Here is a 26,867-nt window from a genome sequence, read left to right as displayed (position 1 = left end):
TTAAACCTGAAATATATCTAGATGTAATATCCCTCTAAATATTAATCAAATATAATATTAAAGAATAAATGATATTCATATTTATAAAAGGTATAATTGATTATTAGATCAATAAATAAATAGATTACTCAATATATAGATATCATCCAGGTTTCTAAATGAGATAAGTATTAAAGTCAAATACATTGCCTTATCACATTAAACAAACATGAGTAGAAATTAATAATATTAATTGAATGAATCCTATCTCTAAATAAATTATTAAATTACAAGTTCACTAAGTAATCAATAAACACACTTAATTAAATTATTGGGCACCCATACACTTTAGATGATAGATAGGGTACGACCCACCAAGATGGGTATTGGTAATGCTATTAACAATAGATATCGATCAAAGATAAGGAAAAAAAAAAAAAAGTAAGGGGGGACATGCATAAAGAAAAAAGGATGTCATCAGCATAGTCACATGGGAAACAATTGCACCCCACACACCGAGGAGTACGAACATTGCAAATGCCAATTTATATCGTAGGGTGACAAGGATGTGTGGTCTTTGGATATTTTAGACGGGACAAGTAGTTTAAAGGTCATGAGCATAGCTATCCAATCCTACCAATAAAATAATGAGTGCCACATAATTGATAAGAGTAAAGGTATGTGGGGTGATATATGTGAGGCTTTACTTGTTATCATTATTGTGGTAAAGTAATGTTTTCTTATATTATTATTGAATATATAAATTTCTATTAGAATGTCAAGTATATATAGTGCAAGAGTAATTGCAAATATACAAAGGTATTGATAAGTTACTCCAAGAATGGTATAAGGAAATATTGAGTCTAAATATTGTCAAAGGTATTGTTATTAGCTTAAGAAGTGATATTTATGTACATAAGTTAATTAATTATTTAGGACATATGTTTATTACAAAATGATTAAGAACCCATAGCTCTAGTATAAGGACATTGCTTGCCTATATAAATGGCTTTGTCCCAGTATAGAGTTATAAGCATTCTTTATATAAATAGCTAAGATGGGGATTGATGGAATCTTATAGTGCTAGTGCAAGAAGTGAGATCCTTGTATAATTGGCTATTGTGCCAATGCGAGAGATGAGTAACCTTGTATAAATGGCTAGATGAGAGTGAGATAATGGCCAAAACTATGGCAAGAATAGTATATCTATAATTGTTAGTATTTAAACCTAACATTTATTTTACAAGTATAGTATTTCAAACCAACCCTAATAGTGGGAAAATTACACTAGAATCTTGAATATTCTTCTAAATAACCTCCAATTTTGATTTAATTCTATTCTTTTGCTAGAAGATATCCCCAAAAACCTCCTTATTCTTTTCTTGGAATTGATAAACTACGTAAAATCCAATCTACCTTCTAGGTGACTTTGAGTTGAAACCCCACCAAATTTCTTAGTATCCCTATGATATGTATTGAAATTCCCCATAACTATCCAAGGATCTGAGAAAAAAGTAATTGTAAAAGCTACCATCCTTTCAAAAATGTCATTCTACCAGCATTTGATTTCAGAGCTTAAATGTTTGAAAGGGTCCAAGTGAATTTATTTTTTAATATGATAAAATTTGATACACAAAAGGTTATTCTTAGAAAAAAGAAACTTGACTTGAACAATTACATTATTTCGAAAGACATCAATACCTCCTAACACTCCTTTGGAACTACAACCCAACAATTTTCTATTATTGAAAGAAGAAAACATTTCAACTTTTTCTCTATTCAACATAGTTTCATGAATCAAAAGAACATCTATTTTATGATCCTAAACCAAATTCCACAAACTATCCTTCTCATGAGGAGAACTCAATCCTCCAATGCTTGATGACATAATATTCATTTGTAACTTTTGATATAACTCTCGTAGATGGTCATTTTTTTTCCAACCATAATGTTCATTTTACTTATCATTTCTCTAGTTTCTCTATTATTCTTCCTACCAAAACCATAGTTCTTCCCACCCACATCCAGTTTAGACATACTCGTATAAATGATATTATAAAGAGGCTATTAGCCAAGAACTTATTATTTCTCTTGTTAACCTCTACCCATTGGCCTTGAGAAAAAGCCACTGACTCCAATACATTTCCAAAAGTATATTAGAATTGAGTTTCCAGAATAACTAAAATAGATAACACCATAAAATTAGAATACTTTTTCTCTAACAGCTTTGGTCTAGACATCTTAGTTGATTGTACTATTCTCCCTTGACCCAAAGCAATTAAACCCAACAACATAACCTAAAGAGGTATATGACCATCACCATTCAAAATTTACCTATATTCACCATCCTCAAGATCTTCTAACAACCCTTTATCAACTATCATGCCTTTATGATTATCATTCTCTTTGAAAGTTAATGAAATCATAGAATCTATGAACACTAGCACAACTAGATGTAGAGAAGGGACATCAATTAAACTAGAGAACCCAAAGGTAAGGGTGACTCCAAGAACTCTAACTTAGAGTTAGAGGCTCCCAAAGGGGGATCACTAAAAATAATCAAAGAAAGATGGACATGGACAACCTTCTTACTTTTACCCTACAGATGGGCTCCAACCAAAGATTTGATAGTCTCTATTTTTTCAACAGTTACCTTCTCAGTCCACATAAGATTAGATAAAACAAACTAAAGAGGGGGAAAGGGTGTGGGGGTGTGTGTGCGCTAAGAAATGCTTAGTATCCTTCAAGGGAGCAACTTTCTTCATCCTCTTCTTTGTGAATTTTTTTGCCCAATGACTAGTTTTGTTACAAATAAAATAAGAGAAAGGGATAGATTAAAACTCTACTTCCTAATTAAATTTTCCTTTCTTTGAGTTAATGAATATCATCAAAGGGAGATTCTCTAGCCTTTCTATGTTGACAAAAATCCTAGCATATAGGAGTCTAGATTCAATACTTGATCTTAGATAAAAAAAAGAGGGGTTCCCCAAAACATCTCCCTAGTCCTTAAAAAATATTCATGTTCTAAAACTCCAAGGAAGGCCTAGTAATATAACCCACACAAAAATAGAGGAGAAGGAGTCATCATAATTCAACTAGGGAGACCATTTGTAGCCATATTTCTAAACATCCATGGGTCTCCACATAGAACATAGTCACATTTTACTATATTGGCTACTCAAATGATAAGAAAACCCTTGGAAGGGTTGGTGTCTCCACATGGCCTTTTAGATGTCATTTCCATTTTACAAAGATACAAATAACTTTAATATTCAGCCTTGAACCTTTTACCTGTTAGAGTCAATGCCATCAAGACAATCCTATGCTCTTGAATTTTCCCCAAATCCAACTTCAACAATAGGGGAAAAATAGGGATAGACACCGAAGGGTCCATGGTATTAAGACCCCCACCTAGGTCCCTCATACCACTGAAAAACTTTTTCAGCCCATTGGATGACAAGGGAACCTATAAAAACCACTTGGCCACCATTCTTTCCTAGTAAGGAATAATTCAAACTAAAATTTTTCCCTCTCTAGAGACCTCCATTGTTTAGGAACATTAAGTCAACACATGACCATAAATTATTATTTCTAACCACTTGTTATTTGAGTTTTGTTATGTGTATTTGGCTAATATGTCCCAATACAAGTTCATCAAAGCTCAACTACTCTCCCTTGGGAGAAAAAAGCTTCCTCTTCCACATGTAGAGAGATAATAGATTCTCTTTTAGAGTATAAATTGCTAATTTTAATATGTTTAAAAGGATCAACTATGATTTGTAAAAGAAGGCATGCCTTCTCAATTAGTATAAATGGACTAGTTATTTATTTTAATATATGATAAGCCCCCTCATTTTTTGTATTAAGGGCTATTATGAGATGTAAAAGAATGTATACTATCTTCAAGTCACTTTGAGGGCAATTATATGTCTAAAATAGGACTTTAGTCCTAAGATTCATCACAGTTTTATTTTCCATTCTTTCCCCTAGTTCCTGCAAGGGAAAAATTGTAAATGAATTTGATATTAATAAAAATATTATTTTTTCCTTATATTAACCAAAAACTAAAATAAAATTGAAACAATAATTAAAATATTTTTAATATTTCCTTTCTTTTAGTAATTATATATAAGGCAATTTTTGTTATAATAAAAACCATATCTCTCAATTTTATTTAAGAAAATTTTGAGATAACAATTTTAAGATAATCTTTGATATGAATGGAATGAGTTCTTTGTACTTCATATTTATTTAGATATTTATTTATTAGGATTGTTTTTTTTTTAAATCATCGGTAAATAGCCAAGGCCTTGATAATTTTATTAACATAAAAGATAAAACTACATCAACTGTCTCCATTCAAGCAGGCATTGGTAGGAAATAATGGAGAAGAAAACCTCTAGTCTAGCCCAAGACAAGAATCCTTTATTACTACATTTTAAAAGGGGCATACCCCAATCACCAATAATCATAACACCAAATATCCAATAGATATATAAAGGATTGGGAATGAACCCCAAATCATTACATAATTTCATTACATTTGAGCACATGCTTTATCAAAATCCACATAGGTACATCAATATAAGTATACATTCACCTTGCTGACCAACTTCTCATTCTAGTATTGACAAAAAGTCCTTTCTATATATACTCCATAAATAAGGTTAGAGACAAATAATACTTAAAAATAATCAACCTTTCATCGCTAGTGGCTATCCTAATTTGAAATACAAACATAAGAAAACTATACTAGCTCATAATCATGCAGGTAAAAAGAGAGGAATAAGGGTTATCTGATATCCAGAATACTCACTCTACTAATCCTCATTTAATCTACTTTAATCAAGATATGCAAAGTAAGCTAACAATGACCTTAAAACTAAGAATTCAGTTAAACAAGCCCCTAACCAAGGAAAAACCTGTAAAAGTTGCTAGCCTTTAAATTAAGTAGAGAAGGGACACTACAGAGACTTAGACAGATCTAAACTAGAGCACCAAAATTGATAAATCCAATATTAGGATGAAGCTTTCTTAGCCTAATCATTCTGACAACATCTTACCCAAACATACATAGCAGCCTACTCATTAGGAACCCACTTCACCTCACAGTCTTTGTCAAATGTGTAGATCGATACCTATGCTAGTTAGGCTAAGAATTACTAGGTCTGATAAGCTACATAAAGAGACTCAATAATTCAAAAATCTAGGGCCTGGTCATAGAGAACTAATCTAGATCATCCCCTAACATATAGTCAATAATATGATGAAGTGGAGGCTCAATTTGAGGGAATAAATTCCATTTGAGAGGCCAATAACAGACAACCAATGGAACCCCTTAAAATAAATAGGTTCACAAGACTAAAACTACCAAAATATGTCCAACTACCATCTACAAGAATTTATCATAGTAGCCCAGAGATTATGCCTCATAAATATGAATGAATAGGCACCCAAAGTATAGAGATTAGATTAGTAGAGTTATTAATTTATATCCATTTAATTTTTTAGTGAAATGCCAATAGTCTAATAAACCAACAATTAGAGTAAAAGCAACCAGCTCTAGAATAACCACCATCTACTATCCAGTTGCCATGCCATCTAATCTTAACCAAGAACCTAGAACATAAAGGTTATACATGTCATAATATTAACCAATACTATTTATATAAACCATATAACAAGTTTGCCTTACATTGTCAGTTAGAAATTAAAGGAGCTAGTATCTCCATATTGATAGAAAAAGCTATATGAAAACTTCCACCTAGAATCTACTATAAACATAGACATAAACCTAACAGTACAAACCAAAACTGGATATGAAGCTATGCAAAAATTTAGGGCTTCAAGATCCTCAAAGGAAACCCTAGGCTGAATGTAAGCATTAACTGATCTCGATTAATTGACTAACTAGTCTTTATTCTCATCCTCCATGATAACCCTCCAACAAACAAGGAATTAGATACTGGCCTCCATTTTGGGCCATTCCCTATAAAAGATATAATTCTCCCAAATAATTAAGGATGGATGATAGAAAATAACCCTCAACTCAGGTGATCTAGGTGGGAATTCCATGTATTTCTCTGGCAGTGAGATCCTAAGTTTGTTGTCAATACTGCATACTGGTTTTTCCAACCCCTTCCTCCATGTGGGGTGGAAAATGTTGTGGCAAAGACAAATGATATCCTTAGAGATCACCTTTGCCCTCACCATACATCTAATGAATGGACCATTTATGTCCCTGTTGGTTCTCCACATAAATGTATAATCAAAGACCCCCTCCTCAATTGCTCTACTAGCTACAATTCTTGCCATGTCATCCATAGGATTTAGTATCCAATTCCATCATTCTAGTTTGACGTTACCACAAAACACCATGGTGCAAGATTTAGTGGTATGGAAGACATAAACATTTGAATCCATTATCGCCAATATCAATTAAAGAGAACAAGGAAAATGACTCCAATAAAATGATAGGAGAAATCTCTAGAAGCCTAGACTAGCATGACCTCATTTGGTTGATGATAGCCATCCTAGTCATGGGAAAAATCCATAATACCATTATCATAGCCCCATAATCTTGAAAACCAAATAAAGACTAGGAGAATGCCACTATTACTAATGATAGGAAAATGGAGGGATATGATGGGCTCATTTCTAAATCCTAAAACACCACCATAATAGCATAAAAAGCCTAAAACAAGGAGACCTCTCTACATACTAAGGCCAAGACCTAGCCAAATTAACAAGATTAAAAAATTAGAAGGAATCACCTGGGATATATTAGCCTAATAAAAGAAAGAGAGAAAATCTTATAAGGACAATCTCATTATGGCGAGATAATTATCCATTATTATAAATCTAGAAATTTACCCCATCAGCTCCTTTGTTGGCTAAACTCTCCTCTTTTTGATTGCCTTCTCAAAAAATATGGCATATTTGAATATCCTCGAATTGATCTATAAGCCCAAGAACCTCACCTAATTTTGAATTCAAGACCCAATTGGGTGTAACATGCTTCCTAACCACATTTAAGATTATTTGAGAGTTACCTTCTATGACGATCCTCTTCAAACCTAATTCATGACTTAACTACAAACCTTTATCCAATGCTTTTAGCTTTGCTAGGTTATTAGAGGTAGGCATAATGGACAAAGCTTTCTTTGCTACCCACTTACCTTTATCATCATTAATGATAAAACCTATACCCACCACACTAGGATTACCTTTAGCAGCCCCATCAAAATTGAATTTAAACCATCCATGTGGTGGGGGAGGGGGGGGGGGGGGGGGGTGGTTGCCTATCTGTACCTGTCCCTATCCTCCTTGCTTTTCTTAAACTATACAAGAGATGGATTAATCAGGTTGGTCCAATTCTTCTTCATTATACCATCCAAAATTGAGAAAGAACCTTCATCTTCCATGGATTTTCTAAGACGGGAATTCATCACTTCCACTATACAAGCCTCTATCTTTAATAGTACCTCTTCTAATTTTAATTCATCTTCACAAAAAATGTGACGGTTTCTCTCCTTCCAGATATCCCAAGCCATAATAGAGGGGTATATATTCCATAGCTTATTATATATTCATTTAATCATGCCTATAGGCCAAGCTTTAAGGAAATCTGTGAAAGATTCTAACATAGGTGTTGACCACCCTAACCTACATTTAAGCTAGTCCTAGTAGGCCTGGAAAAAAGGGCATCTATATAACATATGATCCATGTCCTCACTATTATGTTTACATAGCACAAACCTCGAAGGGCCTAAAACAACAAATTTAGATAATCTATCAGTTGTCAAGATTCTATTTTGGAATGCTAGCCATAAAAAGAAGCCTGCCTTAGGAAGACAAGCTCTATCCTAGCAAAGTTTTAGAGAAATTTCAATTTTTCTCCATCTTTGAGAATGAATCAAAGAATTATATCCATTTTTCATGCTATACTTTCCATCATTTGAGGTAGCCCAAATAAGTTCATCTTTCCTTTCTGCTTGCTTAATCTTCCTGGCTGATAGAATCTTCTCATAAGCCTTCGTGGATAGAGAGTCTAACCCCATCCCTTCCATAGATCTCCAAACCAATTGATGCATACCTTCCAAAGAGATTTTATTCTTATAATTACCAACTTTATCCCCCCATAATGAAACCAATTTATCTTTGAGATCCTTAGGGAAGGGACTAGCAGTAATCGAAGGAAGTCCATCCCATGTGAGAAAGTTACATAATAAAGGCTGAAATCTAGTCATAAAATTCTAGCTTTAAGACATTTTAGGTAGATTTATCATTCTAAATAATGAAAAAGGGTCATCTGGATTAAGGTATTTGTTATAAAATATCTTAGCTAACTTTTGTTCTTTCTCCTTATAAAGATGCCATATTAATTTCACACCTAAAGCTTCATTTTTCCATTGAAGATTCTTAATCTCTAAACCCCCCATATCCTTGGGTTTGCATGTATTCTCCCATTTGATGAGTGCCAATTTTTAATCTTCTTCATAATCTTTCCATAGAGAATTCCTAAGTTTGGCTTCAAATTTCAATACAAAACTTTTAGATAGGGGAAGAAAGGAAAGATGAAAGGTTGGAATGGTAGATAGGACATAACTAATTGTAGTAATCTTTCCTACTTTTGAGAGCCATTTATCTTTCCAACTTCCAAACCTCGCATCCAGCTTGTCAAGAGTGTTATGCTAGATCTTACTAGATTTTGAGCCCTTCTCTAAGGCAATTCCTAGATATTGCATGGAAACTGATCTCTTTTGTTACCCATAATCTTAGAGATCTGATCTTCCATTTCTATTTTGGTATTTAGAAAATATATCTCTGATTTGATTTCATTCACTTTTTGGCCTGAGGCATCCATATAAGACTTAATGATGGCCTTAAAACCTAATGCTTCTAAAACTATACTCTTACCAGGTAGAATCATATCACCTACATATTGTTGATGCATGATATTTGGCATATTACTAGCCACAGTGACCCCAGAGATTTCCTAATTATGATAGGCTCCTGAAATCACTCTCCCAAAGGCTTCTTCCATAATGATAAACAAGGAAGGAGGTTATGGATCTCCTCATCTTCAACATCTTGATATTTCAAAGAAACCTTTGAGTGTCTCATTAATGAGAATAGAAATTTTAGGAGTAGAAATAAATTTAAAAGCTAGATTAATCCATTTCTGAGAGAAACCAAAGGCTTCAAGGACCTTGCAGAGAAAACACCAATCAACCATATCATATGCTTTTAGATATCCAATTTCATAAACATGCATGCCTCTTTATTTTTCAAAGTAGAATGAATGGTCTCTTGAATTATGAGGATGCCATCAAGAATAGATCTACCATGGAAAAATCCTATTTGTTCTTCAAAAATTAACTTTAGCAAAAATCCTTTGAGCCTATTTGCTAAAATCTTGGAGAATATTTTATAAATCGTGTTGCATAATGCGATAGGTCGGAAGTCCCATAAATCCTTAGGCTCATTCTTTTTTGGGATTAGAGTGAGAAAGGAGTAGTTGATCTCTACCAGAAGAGCTCCTCCATTTCTCAAAGCTTCAATGGCTTTCCATAGATCTTCCCAAATAATATCCCAACATTTCTAAAAAAACAAGGCCAGAAATCCATCTGGACCTACAGATTTGTCTAGGTTCATATTAAAAACTACTGATCTCACTTGTTCCAAGATGATTGGTTTATTTAAAGCCTTATTATCTTCTAGTGAAATTAATTTTGGGATAAATCTAAGCATTTTTTGTTGGGCCTCTCTATTTGAACCTTCATAATTATTTAATATTTTCTAAAAATGAGCTACAAATGTATCTACAATTTCTTTTGGATTTTTGGTTCATATGCCCAAGCTATTTTTAGCACTAGTGATTTTACTGTTTGATCTATTATATAGAGTGGAGTAATGGAAGAATTTGGTATTCTGATCTCCTTCATCTAGCCATTTTTCTCGCGATTTTTGTCTCCAAAATATTTCTTCTTTGGATCGTATGTCTTCCTATTTAGTGAGAAGTTCTTTTTCTAGTAGAAAGCTTTCATTATTCATTCCTTTCTTAATTATATCTAGGTTCAATTTTTTTAAATTTATCCTCTATAACTAATTTTTCTTTAAAGATGTTATTAAAATGTTCTTTATTCCATCTAAGTATCCTTTTGTTCAACATTTTTAGTTTAGAGACAAAGATGAACATCTTGGAACCTTCAAATTTATCTAGTATCCACCAATCTCTAGAGTTCCTAATGAAATTAGGGTCTTGGAACCACATCTTCTCACATTTAAATGGATTCCTAATGGGCTTCATAGGCTCACTAAATTCAAAACAGATTGGGTAGTGATCAAACCCATCAATAGGAAAAATGGTGGATTAGAAGTTTAAGTTAAAATCTTCTATATTTCCTATCATAAAAAACCTATCTAATTTTTCAGCAATGTACACAAAATCCTTCCTTCTATTATTTCATGTGAAATTACCATTAATGGTTGGAATGCCTATCATATTATTCTTGTCTAACCTAGCTTTGAAATCTAACGATGCTTGTGAGAGGTGTTGAATACCACCCACCTTTTCTTCTAAGTTTAAAATAGTATTAAAATCACCTCCTACCAAAAAGGCTTAATCCTAAAATTGGAGAATGAAAGAGCTATTCTCATCCCAAACAACTTTTTTCTGCACTACACTATTGGGACCATATATTAATCAAAATAAAATTCAGGTTTGATTTAAGACTATGTACACTTACACTCAACAAATTAAACCTAAATTTTAAACAATGTATGGCTACCATCCTAGGATTCCAAATTAAACATAGACCCTCTAAAGCCCCCACAAATTCTTGGAAAATGGAACCCCAAAGACCTAGCATCTTATTTAATTTTGTACCTTCTACTTTAGTTAACTTTGTTTCCTAAACTAGAATGATTCATGATTCAAAGGTTTTAAGATTTTGCTTTAGTAACCATTTTTTACTAGGGGCATTTAAGCCCCTAGTGTTCCATGTAGTGACCCTCATGATTCCTTGGGAAGGCACTTCCCCTTCCCATTATTCATTATTTGATCTATCTTCCTCTATTCTCTACTCAGTCCATCTACTTCCCTAAGTTCTTTTAGTGATTTCCCACCTCTTTTTCCTTTCATTCTACCATATTTATGTGAACTCAAGCCTTCTTGATTCATCTATATCCCAAGGTGCTCAATCTTATTTTCTTCATTTTGAATAGTGGAGGATTTGAAGCCACTTTGTCCTTCTAATTCTTCATTTTTGAGTTCACTTATGATCTGATAAATTATGATTGGTTGCTCTCCATTCTCACCATATATATCTTCCATGCTATCATTTCTAGTCCCTCTATCCTCTTGCTTTGTCACATTTCCACATATCTTAGTCGATCCCTCTATATTGTCCTCTAACTCTATTTTTAGTAAATCTCTTCTTAAATCTTCAGCTGAATAGTTATCACCACCTAATTTGAGGATTTTTTGAATTAGTTCCTCCTTTTGGGCTTCTGAGCTATCATCGATATTATCCCAACTTAACACCTGGATTAACTCCTCAGATAGTAGATCCAGATCCTTATCTTCTAAACTTAAAGTTTCCACTACTAAATCCATAATGATATCCTTGTTAATTTGTTTTAAAAACTTCTACTATGAAGGAGTTGTCTATACCTTTAGTATTGCACTTCTAATCTTTTTGCTTACCATCTAGAGTGAAAGGAGAGCTCACAATTGTTGTTGGAGTCTGCCAGAACTTGGAAGACCTTATACTAACCTCTTTGCTAGGAGTAGTATTCCTATCTTCAATGAACTTCTTCTGATGTTGTTCTATGTGTCTATCTACCTTCATCCATCCATGACCTTCATCTTTGTTAGTATTATGATAAAAAAGAAAGGAATTTTCTAAGTTCTCTATGCTATCTTTTCTAGGGACCTCTGCTGCTTTATTTTGTGCTGATGTTGATATCTCTTTGTCTAGGCCCTTCTCTTCCATTAAACATGATTGATTAGCTGGAACTTTGCTACAAGAAGTGTTTTTGACTTGTTGATCCCTATTGGTGGGGTTATCTGACTTTACTCCCCTTTCATTCCTAGTGGCCTATTCTTGAATCCTTTTTGCCTTTGTCTCACTGTTTTTCCTATCTTCCCCTTTGTTTGGACATTTCCTTTGCCTAGATTGCTCTTTGATACCTTCTTCTTCTTTTTAGATCTCCATTTAGTAGATGCATCTTTCTTATTTCTCCCTTCATGACTTTCTTTTTCATCAACCACAATTATTGATATGATTCTTCTATTAGGTTCTGAACTATAACCATAATCCATTTTTCCAGTACTTTGTAGATCAAATTGGGTGTCGAGCTTTCCAAAACACTATGAGGGTGTGATTAACTCTGCCGATCTAATCCCCATCTTCTTTTTCTATGTACTTATCATAGGAACCATATTTTGAAAGTTTGAAGTGCGAGGTAGATATATAATTTTTTTTCTTTTATTATCCTCTACCTTAATGATTTCAGATATCTCCCCTTCATATGTTTGTAAAATAAACTCATAAGATGTCTTCTTTGTTATCACTTTCTTATGTATAGGAGGAGATTGATTAAACTTTGTTCTAATTAGTAATTTCACATTATTGGAATACTTAAAGGAAGCATCTATTCTATGAAATCTTCTATAGCAGATCCTATTGATTTGAGGGTATTAATTTGCTTCAACTTCAATGGTAAATCCTGAATGTTGAACCATATTGGGCACTTAAAATCTACCCCTTCTAACTTAAAATCTGGAATCCAATCTACAAATTTGACAACATGTCCATTGAAAAAACAATCCAATACATTCATAAATTATTTTTTAATAACTTCACTCATACATTGCAAATAAAAGGTTTTATCTGAATAGCAAGAGATACTTACCTGATCATGATAGTTTTCCTCTAAACAATTTGAGAGAAAGAACAAATCTTCATGGGGACTAGTCCATACCATGAAAATTCCCATTTTTTGACATTCACTCCATGCAGCTTCAATTTCTTCATTGTGAATGCAGATGGTATTCTGCTCGTAGGCTAGTTTGGCCTTAAGATCTATCTTTCCCTTAGGGTATGAAGAAATCTTGTTAACCTTCTTCGTGGATTGCTAGTGAGGAGGGAGATAGGGGAGTGATGACTTATCATGAGATTCATCTGTAAAAGGGGGAATGGAATGATATAGAGAAGAAGGTACTGACCTATTAGACCCTAATGGAGGTGGCTTGCAGAGGTTGAGTTGGGCATACTTAGTAAGATTAAATACCCTAAATTGATCATTCAGACTTTCAATTGTAAAAAATAACTACAGACAAAAATTACCAACAAAATCTAGCGAGACAAGGTTGGATTTGGCCTGATAATTATTTGGCATAGGACTTCTTTCATAGATCACCTCCTAATGCGGATTTGATTTGCATGAGTGTCATCTTTGACCCTTATTGTCTTTATAGTTTTCCAGCAAGGAGAACTAATTCGTAGTCTTGACCACATATTGTGGCTTCTGCAAATCTCGAGTGCTCTCAAAGCCTTGCTCTGATTTTTTTTGCATATATGCCAAATTTAGCCATTTCAATAAATAAAATTTTCCATGTACATTATTTAATAGGATTTTTTATATATAGTTAGGAAGATATAGATTTAGTTATTGGACTCTACTTATTACCATAAGTAATAATTTTGAATTTTAAATTTGCAATGGATTGAAAGTATTAAAATATATTAAAATATTGAATTTTAAAAACATAAATTTGCTCAAATTTTATTTTATTTTTTTGATAAATTGAAAATTAAAATAATATTTATCAAGCAAAAAAGTAAAATTAGAAAAATATACTCATTATTAAAATTATTTTAAAAGAAGTAAATATTTTTATTTAGGAGATATGACTATATGGAGTTTTATGTCTCATATTAACATTATAATGGTGGCTAGCTACAAGGTATTTTCACTATGATTGTATCCAAAAATGAATACTCTGATAGTTATTGGGTCTTAGCTTTTTCAAATGGAAAGATTCTATTTTGAATGTGAAAGATGCCCCTTCTCGAGATAATAATGTTTCGATGTGTCACAGCATAAGAAACATATTATTTATTTTGAGAGCAAAGTCTAATTGCAACAAATAAAAAGATTAGGAGAAATACCCAACCCCCTATCCAGAAGATCCGATTTGTAGAAAAGTATCATTGGATACTCATCAATGACACATTGATCATCAATGGTTATATCATCTACATAGCAACATCCGAGTAAAGGGCCACATAAGCTGATCTTGTAACATACAATTTTCCCACAATCCACATGAACTTGACAGATTGGAATATCAAAGCATGGACTACGCTCTTCCTAACTTTTTATCACAAGACCTGTTGGAGATGTGATGCTTTGATTACTTCTTGAAAGGATCAATATTCAATGGGTAGTAATGACTGTAAAGATGTTGTATGCAGGGGCTTCAAAGGTAGCAATGACATGGAAGAATGATCAAGGAAAGACCATGTTTTGATTTTTGTGTCAATTTTGTTATTTTGAAATATTGAAATGATGTTGTAAAAGAAATATGCTTAATACTGGTTATGAGTCAATGCCTCAATGCAGGAAGCATATTTTCTCATTCGTAAAAATGTTTTCTCCTATTTGGAGTCCTAACTATAAATCCAATAACTATGATCTATATAAATATAAGGGACATTACTAGGTTTTCTTACTAGTTCTTTCCTAGTTGACCTTTTTGAACCAGATTTATCAATATAATATAGTGGCTTGCCACTTTTTCCTATAAATTTTTTTTTTACAATGGATGTATAATAATAGCTTAATTAAATTTGAATTTATGTGGAAAGAATACCGTATTTAAGCTATAATACTATATGAGTACTTAATTAAATATATAGGTTTTACAATCTTTTAATTATTTGAATTTTATGCAAACTATTTAAGTTCTACCCAAAGAAATTAATGTACATTCTAATTTTTTTTTAAAGTTTCAAATAACATAAAGCTTTATTGCTATTCTTATTGACCCATGATATCTAGCCTATATAACCTTCCATCCACTTTCATCTCATTCAAGTCTACTAGTACTTTGTAGGAAGTCATTGACACAATTTTACTCAACCAAGTTGGTCGAAGCACCTTGATTAGAACTTTCATGTCATTAAGATCATGTTCATATGTTGTTTGACTTAGACTCCAATCAAAGTCTAGTTTGACTATGTGGTTATGTGCTTCATGATTTTTTTAATGTAGACCTTGTAGTCAATATGTAACTTTACTTTTTTTATTTACACTAGTCGTGCTTGATTGTATACATGATGATGATTGTGATGCATATAACTATATTATCATGAAGATGGTTATACTTTGATTAACTATGTTAATCTCATGATTTTGATGATGCCATACTAAGATTTTCAATGTAATGCTTATCTTAGATGATGTCACATGCATATATGTTGGGTATGATGTGTATTTAAGAAGACTTGATAAAGTTCTTTTGATTATGGTTTTGGGGGCACTAACTAATTGATGTATTATGGACTATAGGTTTTTTGGGTGAAAGGAAAAAGTTTGGTTGAGGCAAGGGGTTAGCCATGGTAGTGGTGGGTACAACTAGTTTCCACACATCGCATAGGAAGCTTATGCATTGAAAGATTATTGTGAATTGTTGTCTCTTCTTTAAATATTATGTGAAAAAATGCAAAATTCTTGAACAAATTTGAATTTGCTCTATTTTGACTATGAAAATAGATACTTAGGGTGAGATCCCATGGAGGGGGACTTCCTAATTTTTTTGAGTGGGTGTTGTAGATTTTTTAAGAAACTATTTAAATCTAGTGGTCCCATGATGCAACCCACCTTAGAAATTGAAGGAGAAATTTTAATTTTAGAATTATTTTCCTAAGTTGGTGGAGAAAATTCTAACCACACCATTATTTTTCTACTCAAATAAGTAGCCTTAAGGGACTCCTGTTTTTGTGATAAGATTCCATATGATTTTATACCAATTTGTTATCTTCTTCATTGGACCTTTCTTGCTTGAAGTTTAAATAAGAAATTGAAACCCCCCATGAAACTCCACCCTTATGTAGATGAATAATTTTGAAGATGATCCATATCTTGTAGTAAAACCCATGATGATTTTCTTATCTTTGTAAGATATATTAAGGTTTGAATTCACATAATTTCTTCTATCATAAATAAAAATGTTAATGTTTACACTGATATATCTTGTTTGATTAATAAAAGAAATAAAAGAAATATTGATAACATAATAAGAAAAATAGTCTACCTTTCTATCTTTTAGAGGTTTTTCTAAGTATTCATATTCTCTATGGAAAATGTAGTGCAATATCTTCATTTTATATTTTCCAATGGTTCAAAGGACTACAAATTTCCTAACTATCATGTTTATATTGAATCCATTTTTAATTATGAGGGTGTTAAAATCTATGTTTCTCTTCTAAATGCTATAGAAAAATGCCAAGAAATATATTTTGTGAATAATACAATGATTATCTAATGGTGAGAATGAGAGTATTGTTATTTTTCTTGTCAATTAGGTGAGATCACATAGTAATATATGGATTGGTCACTCTCTTGGAGTTAATACTTCAACTGTAATGAATTAATGATATCTGGTTATGTGTGTTGCATATGTGGCAAAGAGTTTTATTTGTAAGCAATGACTAGTTGTAGACTTGTCTCTCATAACTAGTCAGGTGTTAAGTTCATTTGTGTTGTCAATCATGAAGTAGTTTGTTGTTAATCCATTTAGTAGTAATTCAGTAATATTGGTATATTGGTGGGTCAATCTATTATATAAATATGTATATATTATTCAAGAATCACAAGTTGGAAGTTCCTCCTTTATTTATTTTTATATATACTTTTCTATATTTCTAATATGGTATCAAAGCCATCCTCCCTCTAAATTTGTGTGTGTTAGAAAGGAAGCTATCAAGGAGATGAGACCTGGAAAAGAACCACCAAAATTTTGTGGTGATGATGATTTCATTGAAGATGAAAGTCTTCTCATAATTTGAAGATTTTTTTTTTTTAAAAAGGAGCCAATGCTTTGAAGAAATAAAGGATGTTGTAGAGGTTAGATAGATGCTCAATAGTCTGAGGTTCTAATGGATCAACAAAACTATACCTCACTAGGATTATGAGACGTGCATGTGGATTGGTCTCCACTAGCTTAGGGAGATTTGAAATCTAGAATCTTGGCATCATACCTTTACGAGGGTCATGAGACATTTCATGTGTAAATGCTGTACAATGGTATTTCAAAGTTGGACTATAGTTGCATAACTATAGTGGCATTTGGGAGCAACTTGAGGAAGTCTTATTGGTCTATGAACTATATTTCAAAGAATAAATTTCTACATAATGTTTTTTAGTTATCACATTAAGTGGGGATGTTGGAGTCAATGTTCCAAGATAAATCATATTTGATTATGTGTATGTGTAAAATAGTTTGAGTTGTAAACAATGACTAGTTGCAAATGTTATAGATATGTGTCTCTCATATCCAGTTAGATGCCAAGTTCATGTGTGTTGCTAATCATGAAGTACTTTGTTGTCAATCTATTTAGCAATAATTTAGGAATATTGGTAGGTCAATCTATTGTATAGATATGTATCTATTATTATGAAATAACAAGCTAAAAGTTCCCTCTTTCTCTATTTTCTCTATTTTAAATCCAAACCCATTAGGCATCAGACTGATAACTATAACTATATAAGCAACTTACCATTTCTATTTTTGAGTCTAGCTAATAGGTTCTCATGCTTGGTGTTCTTAGATATGTTATTCCATTTGAATGTCCTCATAATATGGGTAAGGATATCAATTCATAACCCTTGTGAGGCATGTCATGCCTAGATATGGATTGTAAGAAATAGTTCTACTTAAGTAATCTGCTCATTTAATGTAACTTTTAATAGTTGACAACCTTATCCTTTCTCAAATTGGATTACAAAAAATGTATAAATAAGCTGTATTGTTCTTACCAGCAAAAATAGTTGCATGGATAAGTAAATCTTGGTTTGATATTACTCTTTTGTTTATTTGTCTTAGTCTATCAAGGCTTCACTTCATCCATTGACAATATGAATTCTAGTATAATATTTTAGCTTAAGCACTTGTATTCTTTTCTTTTAGTGCAATCCCATGGTCCAAAAAATTGCTACTTACCAATTGATTATGAAAACATATGAGTAGAGAATATATGAAGTGAGAATGGTCAGATGTAGAGTTGTTGGCATTCACAATTGAGGCAATTATATATAGGAAGATCAATTAGATTCATACCCCCATCTAGCACACACTTCACTTGAATAGTTTCCTAAAGAGAATGAGAGATCTTCCACCAAAGATGCATAACACCAATCTGAACATCTTGGAAAATTTGATATCCAAAGGAGTGGATGGTTCTACGATCGGCAATGCTGGTGGTCTGGCAAATACTATAGGGAAAGGAAAAGCTCATATGGGTAATACAACCAAGGGGAAGAATTAGCCATATGTTATAGGAAAGGGAAAGGCTCAAATGTAGGATAAGGATGGATTTACCCTTGCTCACCCATGAGCTAAGGGGTGTGGCTAGAAGAGGCCTTTAAAAGATAGAATATTTGATTTAGGTTTGAATCAATTTGAGGTGCTGGATAGTATGGTTCTAGAAGAGGGTATTCCTCCTAGTGTCTCTTCTAATCCAATTTTTCTAGATGAGGAACTTTCACCTAATGATGCTTGTGGGGCATTCCAAGTTGTGGTACATCAGAACTGTGAGGTCCCTGTAGCTCCTCTGTTAGATGCTCTCGTGACACTTTTAGTATCAGAGGATAATTACATTTTTTTGGCAGACTTGGTTAAGGATGTCCTAGCATCTTGTAAGGGTAAGGGGTCTCCTCTCCCCTTGGGGTTGATGTATAAACACTTTAAGTGGGTTTCCTTTACTCCTCTAAGGAGTGGGTGCAAAAAAAACCAAGAGAAGATTAAACTCAAAAGAGATATTGATAGAGTCTAGGTCAGTGAAATGATTAGATGCTCATTTTCCCCATTCTACTCAATGACGATTATTCTCTCATGGAATGTTAGGGGGTTGAATAGCATCCCTAGACAAATGGCTATTCAAAATATGGTAGTTGAACATTCTCCTGATGTTTTTGTATCCAATAGACTAAGCTCTTTGTGGAGTCTATGGTCCAACATGCCTCTTGTATTTGGACTCATGGGAAATGCTAGTGTGTTAGGGCTATGGGTAGTGTTGGTGGTTTGGCTATGTTTTTGGATCTACAATTTTTTTCCCCCTTGGCTGGGTGTCTTCTCACTCAGCTCTCTTTATGATGGCTTCTGCTTTGGACTTAGGAGAGATAATCATGATTACTAATGTGTATGTGCCTATTGATTTTGTGGGAAAGGAGGAACTTTGGAGGCATATTCAATATGTTAGAAATTGTCACCCTTTTCATCCTTGCATGTTAGCAGAGGACTTCAATTTATTTTTAAGTTTGGAGGAGAAGCAAGGTGGTTTGGCTAGATTAGGGCCTTCTTCTACTTTTATTTGACAACACATATCTCTTTTGCATCTATCTAATGTTAACCCTTCTAATGGTCTCTATGCTTGGAATAATCAATGGATTGAGGCTGATGCTATCTCAGAATGTTTGGATAGATTTCTTGTTTCTTGTTTCTGGGTTAGTGGCACCCTTATTCTCTCTCCAAAAATCCTAGATCGGAGGGAATATGACTGTTGGCCAATCAAAATTTATGCTACTAGGTCTTTTATGCCAAAGCATCTACCTTTTAAGTTCTAGTTGATGTGGCTTCGTGACTCCTCTCTTTGTGATTTTGTTTTATGTTGGTGGAGAAATGGCACTCCTACATATGGTACTACTATTTTTTTATTTTCTTAAAGGCTTCAATATGTTAAAAGGAAGCTCAGGATATGGAATAAACAATGTTTTAGGAACCTTCACTCTATGAAGAGGATTGATGTTATGCATCTTTGGTGGAAGATCTCACATTCTCTTTAGGAAACTATTCAATTGAAGTTTGTGCTAGATGGGGGTATGGATCCAATTGATCTTGCTATATAGAATAACCTCAATTTTCATCTTCAAGATGGGGTTGTAGCTTAAAGGTATCAAAGAGTGTCCAAGCAGCCTCAACAATAGAGGAAAGGTCAGGTGAATTGGGATGGGCTTTGGACTCCTCCCATGGAGTTCTAAAAATTAACATTGATGGTTCTTCCCAAGGGAATCCAAGCCATGTTGGTATTGGGGGAGTGGCTCGTTGTAGTTCTAGTGATGCTAAATTCTTTTTCTCAGTGCATAAGGGTGAGTACACTAACAATCTCATGGAGGCTCAGGCCATTTTATATGTTGTGAAATAGTGTTGTTTGTGGGAATGGCATAAGATTATCTACAAGTTTGACTCCGAAGTGGTGGTGAACATGCTTTCCTTGCAGGAGCTTGAGTATATTAGTTGGTAGCTAGCCATTGTTCTTGATTAGATTCTTCTCTTTTTTACCTCTCTTGAGTTCATTAGGTTTACTTACATTCCTCATGAATGGAACATAGTTGCTAATTGTTTGGCCAAATGGGCTTCTGGTCATGCTCTAGGTTGGAATTTATGGATAGGGGCAACTTCCCTTTGAGATGGTGTAAGAATTTGATGTACTTTTTTCTCAAGATAGAGCTCCTTGTTGTAATCCTTTTTGTCTTTATAAATTTTTACCCCTCTTTTTCCAAAAGTTTGATTGCCATATGACTAATGTACATTCTATGATTGGAGATTCTCTTGTGAATTACCGATCATATGCACTTGAGGGATGTCCTTTCCAATGATTTTTATTAAATTGAATAGAAAAGCATGATTTATTATATTTTAATTCTTTCTTGTGAGATAGATTTTATTTGGAAGGTATTGAATGTGGAGATTTAGTACAGGTACAAAAATTATTTCCTTGTATTTTTTTTTTCTGAGTATAAATCTAGTATAAATAGTTATAGCTAAAATTAAGTTGTTGCATATATTTTTATGTGTGATTATATTGATCCATCACCTATCACATTCATGTTTAGTTTTACATATAGATATATATGTGTGTACTTATGTTACATGGTTGCGCCATATCTATCCCACTCATCATAGTTTGATGTTTCTAGGTAGGGTTGGGGAGTTCTTTGTGTTGGGTGGAACTTTAAGAGAGCTAACAACTCTTTACACTCCTCTCTTGAGATAGAAAATGGACATGGATAGAATTGGATGACATTCTTCTATGGCAATTCTTGATACATGAAGAACTTAATTTATATACATTATGTAACTTCTTGTTGTAATAAGTTCAACTAGTAGGTCAGTGTCCTTTGTATTTTGCATAAGTTATGTAGTACTTTTTGATGTGTAGGTTGAAATTATGTACTTTTAATTGGATGTTTTGGCACTTTATGGAATATATTCTGTGACAAGGAAATGTCCTTACAGTTCTTCATTGTTCATCCATCTTCAGGATCATTATAATCCACACAATAATGTTACAAAAAATGAATCTCTTGAATACTTAGATTTATCATAAAAATAATAAAATCATTTTGAAACTTTTAGAAAAAACAAAAAATTGGGCTCCATTTAGAATCTAGAGATTTTTTATAATATTGATGTTTCTATCTAAAATATAGTCCAAAAGGACCCCATGTTTTTTTAGGAGAAGGTGAATTTAAAAAGATCCCATATATTTTTAGGAAAAGGTCAAATAAAGAAAACATGATGAATGGATTCATTAAATTTATAAAACAAGTGTCATACAATAGCACGCACTTGTCAATATAATGTTATATTAAATATAGTATATATGTAGTTGAATATTTAACTAAATGTATTCATACAATACACACTTATCAATATACTCTTGTATTCACTTTTCAAAAGTTCAATTAATTTTAATGAAATAGAAACAATTATTTTTGAGTAACTCAAATATTGTTTTATTAATTTTATAGACTATACAAATTACATGACTAGCCAAATTATTTTACTATTGTAGGAAAATTATATGAATAGTTGAAAAATAAATATTATGGTAACAAAAATTATCAAAGTTGTATGACTTAATAAATTATAATATGTTTTTGTAACATATATGTTTCACTATGAATTAAACAATTAATAAATTTTTTTTTTTTTACACAACTTAAATTTCCTAAATCTTTTTATGATCGATGCAATTGAAAATTAGACATTATAATTTTTACACAACATCTAACTATATTGTGCATTCTTATTGATTTTTTTAAAACTTTTTTATTTATATACTTATTATAAAACTTGATAGTTTATTAATTATAAATTTGTGCTGCACTTTCCACAATATTTTTTTTACATTAATTTATGAATAATAGTATATTTTAAGAAACATATTTATTTAGTAAGCCAATACAATTTGTATTTATTTATATTCAATAAGATGAATATTGATAAATTAATTATAACAATAAATATATGCCACAACTTGACATTGTTATACTTTATTCTGTGTGTGTATATATATATATATATATAATGTTTTAAATAATTTTAATAGAAATTAAAGATAATAAGTAAATGATTTATAATTTATTATTCAAAATTTGAAAACTTTAAGTACTCAATTAAAATTTAGTTGGTTAGAAATAATTTTTAAGTTAAAATTAACAAGTTTATATCTATATATAAATATTTTCTTGGTATAAACGAAATCATTGAAAAGATGAAATATTAACAAAAAGAGAGCATTTCCTATTCTCCCAAAAAAGCATGAATGCAATAGTATTACCAGTACGACATAGCATTTTGTTTTAGAACTGCCGTAAAACCAAATGTGGAATTAAAAAGATAATAAATTAAAAATCTGTAACAAAACATAATTTCTAGATTTGCCAACCGAAGCAACCATTGATCTGTTTCAAACAGTTGCACGAAGTAGTTTAAATACGGATCCTCTAAAACTGATAATCTCACAGTATTCAAATCATATCTGTTTTATGTTACATGTTCTGAAATTTCTATCCTAATTTCCTTATTCCAGCGTCAATGGAAGACAAGGTAATCTTGAGTAGTTCAGACGGTGATTTGTTCGAAGTAGAAATGGACGTGATCATGCAATCGCAAGCCCTAACGAAGATGATAGAGGCTACAGGGGGTAAAAGCAGTAAGGAGAAGCCCATACTATTGGAAAACATTTTCGGTAAAATTTATGAACTCATTGTCCAATACGGGAAATACTATGACGTTGAATCCCAAAGGACCGATATACAAATCGCCGATCCACAAACGTCCAATGCCCAAATGACCGATGCGAGCAAACCAGCTATGGATTTGAAGAAATTCGTTAGAGTTGGTAGACAATATACACTCTCTTCCAGTTGATGATAGTATGTTTTGTTAAACTTTTTTATAGTTCTTATGCAAAACAAATAGCATTCTTATTTTTCGCTGCCTCTTTTTGAACTTACATGATTTGTTGATTGAATGATTGTTTTGTGTAGGCGGCTAATTACCTTCACATTCAGAGTCTTCTTGATATATCATATCAAATTGTTGGGGACCAAGAAGAGATTCGTCAGAAATATGGCGTACAAAATGACTACACTCCTGAAGAGAAGCAAGAAGTTTTGAAGCTGCATAACGTATTTGAAGGATAGTTTTGACTTGGTTACAATTGTAGGTTTAGATATGTTTTTGATTTACAAGGATTTGAATTAAAGTGAACCTCTTTTTATTGATTTTAATATCCTTATATTTAGATGTATTCATTTATACAATTTATGAAAATTTTATTCATTGAATTTACTATTATATTTTAGATCTTGACATCTTTAATAATGATTCACCGAGCTTGTTATGGATCCCAACATTTTTTTAAATCAGTTTATTAATTTATGTTCGACATTGAAGTTTTTTAATTTATATTTTGATGTATATAGGAGCAATTCTTTGTTAAGTCAGTATTTAATTAATATTATAAATTGCAAAGCAAATCTTTACTTCTATTTGGTAGTTCTATTGGTTTTATTTGTTAAAAATGGTACTTCAAAATGACAGGAGGGAAGTGTATTTCCTTCACATTAAGATCTTATTTATTATGACAGTCATTTATTATGATTGGATTAATATGATCTTAAATTTAAGGATTATCTAAAGCGACTACGAGGAGTAGGAAAACGGATCTAATCTCTTTTCATATTTCATAACCTCCATTTTGTTTGTATATTTTTCTTCATTCTCATAAACCATTTCCAACATCTGTGTCGTTTATTTCGAAATACCAATTATTTCCACAGATCAATGATACCATGTTCAGGCTCGTGACAATTGCTCATCTCTAAAGATTCAAGAGATGATTTTGTTGAGGGATGAGTCTGAACATCCGCTCATTCAAAATGCGGCTCGTTCTGTTAAAACGTTCATCCCATTGTCTAGCCACCATTAAATCATATACAATGGAATAGAGGATTACTCCTATTCAAAATTCACTCCTCTAGCAGATCTTCATAGATGAAAGGAATATTCACCCCCTTTTGAGGACAATCCTTTGTCTCTGTTTCAAAGCAGTGAATGTAGAGTTAATCACTATGTACCCGGTGTAACTAAGTTGAAAGTTTTTTCCATCTCGAGATACAAAATTCAGTCACCTTTAAGTGACAATGAAGAGCTTTACCAATTACAATACAAATCTAAGAAATTTTGCATAATAGTTCTACTCTTCTTCTTCAATGTCGGATTCAAACGTGATAATAGTGAAAAAGTGTACAGGAGACATGAACAAGTTCTGTGGTATATCTTTCTCCTGGGGCCATGGATTCCAGCTTCCTTCTTCTTTGAGCTTCTAAATAAATTAAGCAAGTGGGATGTCGAACTCATTGATATCTTTCATAGAGATTTAACCATACTTGAGATCTTTCTTTTCCAGCACACCTCTGCCTTCCTGTAAGATTTTGAAGAAAGCTCTCTCCTTCAACTTGAAGGTAGCAGCCACGTGGATAAAAACATCAACCTTTATGAGTCTCCTCATAAACTAAGTAAGAAGGATCCTAGCTCTACCTTGGAAAACATTATTATTCTTTATTCCTGCATTTCCAAATATAACAGAGGAGGATAAGAGATGAAAGAGTGGACCAAAACATATTGCGCCACTTGTTGCTATAAACAATCTTTCCAGAAATGATATTAACCACACAAAAATTAAAATCAAAGATTATCCCAAACATACAACAAATCTCCCTAGCAAAAGGACAGTGAAAAACATGAGAAACAGTTTCAGCTTGCTGACAAATTGAGCAAGAAATTAATTCATCCAATGGCTTCTTGAATGGCGATTTTTTTGCAATATCAATCTCTAAAGGAAACAATTATATTGGGTACAATTGGTCTAGACTAAAGATTAAGAAAGTGTTCCTTCTAGATAGCAGGTTATATCTTTATTTTATATTTAGTGTCATAATTTTGAAATATTTTTTATCATAATTTTTAAATAACATCTTTATTTTTTATAAAACTTGAACTTCCTCACCTTTGGGATAGTCTTATTTTCTATGAAGGTTTGGTATCCTTCCTTTACTTTCTATCTCTTATTTTCATTTTTCATCCAAAACAGTTTGTCTTGATTAACATTTAAGCATATTATCTTTTTATCTAACTCCTTAATCACTTCATACTTGACATCTGAAAGAAAAGACATGTTTTAAAAATGCTTCCATTTTACATCAATAATCCTAGGTAAAGGCTCCAAGTCATTTTCCTCTTTAAAACCCCCACATCTTCTCAAGTTCTTTTTACCTCATTAAGTTCACCATTTGCATTTATAGGTGGAAAAGCATTCCAAGAGTCTGACTAGAACAATGTTTTCTTACTAGAATGCACTTGACATGACAAACTTGGGAGAAGAAGCACCGAATAGTTATTCATAAAATTCTACATAGATGAACCCCTTGGCAGATCTCTCACGGTTATAAGATCCAATCTAGTTCTTTTGAGTCTAGGTATTTGGCTCATAAGACCTTGGTCATTATCCAAAAGTATTTGAATAAAATTTCTATACCAACTTTACACCTAGATTGATGTTCCTAGTCAAAGGACTATGAATACTACTCATGCATTCTCTTTAAGTGAGCACATGTTATTCCAAGAAACCAAAACAACATTATTTCCATCTATATTTCCCCACCAAATGAAATATCTTAAATACTTCTTAAATGATAGTAGAAAACTCTATGGAGGTAAAAGGGATAAAAGGAATGACATTACATAATTGGGAATAGAGCCAAGAATATTTTTTACCAAAAGAATCCTCTGAGTCAAGGAAAGCCACCTAGATTTCCATGTAGCAATTCTATACATAATTGAATTAAGAATCCTCAACCAATAAGTATCCCTAATCCGCTCTTTAAAAAATGGAACTTCTTAAGACTTACAAGCGATATCAACCATAGAAAAGCATAGATAACACCAAATGGCTCTATTTCCCTCATCTTTTGGCTTAGATTCAATTTATTCATAGATTCTTCATAGTATTCTTGAAGAGATTCCTTGATAACCATATCTTCCTTTAACTATTCCTTTCCAAACATAAGTGAATCATCAACCAAAAAGTTATGAGTTAGGGAAAGTGTTGAGATAATGGGTGTTGCACACATTGCATAATATTGTTATATTTTATTATTTTATTTTATCATGTAATGTTCCACCTAGATGGATGTGCAACATGTAAAGATTTCCATAGAATATTCTTGATGAGTTGTATTGTAACATTGTGAAAATATTTCATGTAATTATTTAATATTGAGAAAAAGAATTAAATGCCCAATAT

At 32.3% G+C, this 26,867-nt stretch overlaps 1 protein-coding gene across 1 annotated transcript; it reads left to right on the top strand.

Annotated features, from left to right (window-relative positions):
* Positions 1-23,092: 23,092 nt before the first annotated feature.
* Positions 23,093-23,703, top strand: LOC149546790 (SKP1-like protein 13). The gene is made up of 2 exons (XM_089794056.1): positions 23,093-23,395; positions 23,548-23,703. The coding sequence occupies exons 1-2, from the start codon at positions 23,093-23,095 to the stop codon at positions 23,701-23,703; spliced, it is 459 nt and encodes a 152-aa protein (XP_089650182.1).
* The last annotated feature ends 3,164 nt before the right edge of the window (positions 23,704-26,867 follow it).

The sequence above is a fragment of the Cupressus sempervirens genome, chromosome 7 (assembly GCF_028749045.1).
Source record: "Cupressus sempervirens isolate cs-2001-9-10 chromosome 7, ASM2874904v1, whole genome shotgun sequence".
NCBI lineage: Eukaryota > Viridiplantae > Streptophyta > Pinopsida > Cupressales > Cupressaceae > Cupressus > Cupressus sempervirens.
Note: the sequence above shows the minus strand (reverse complement) of the source record. Positions and strands in the feature narration are given on the sequence as shown.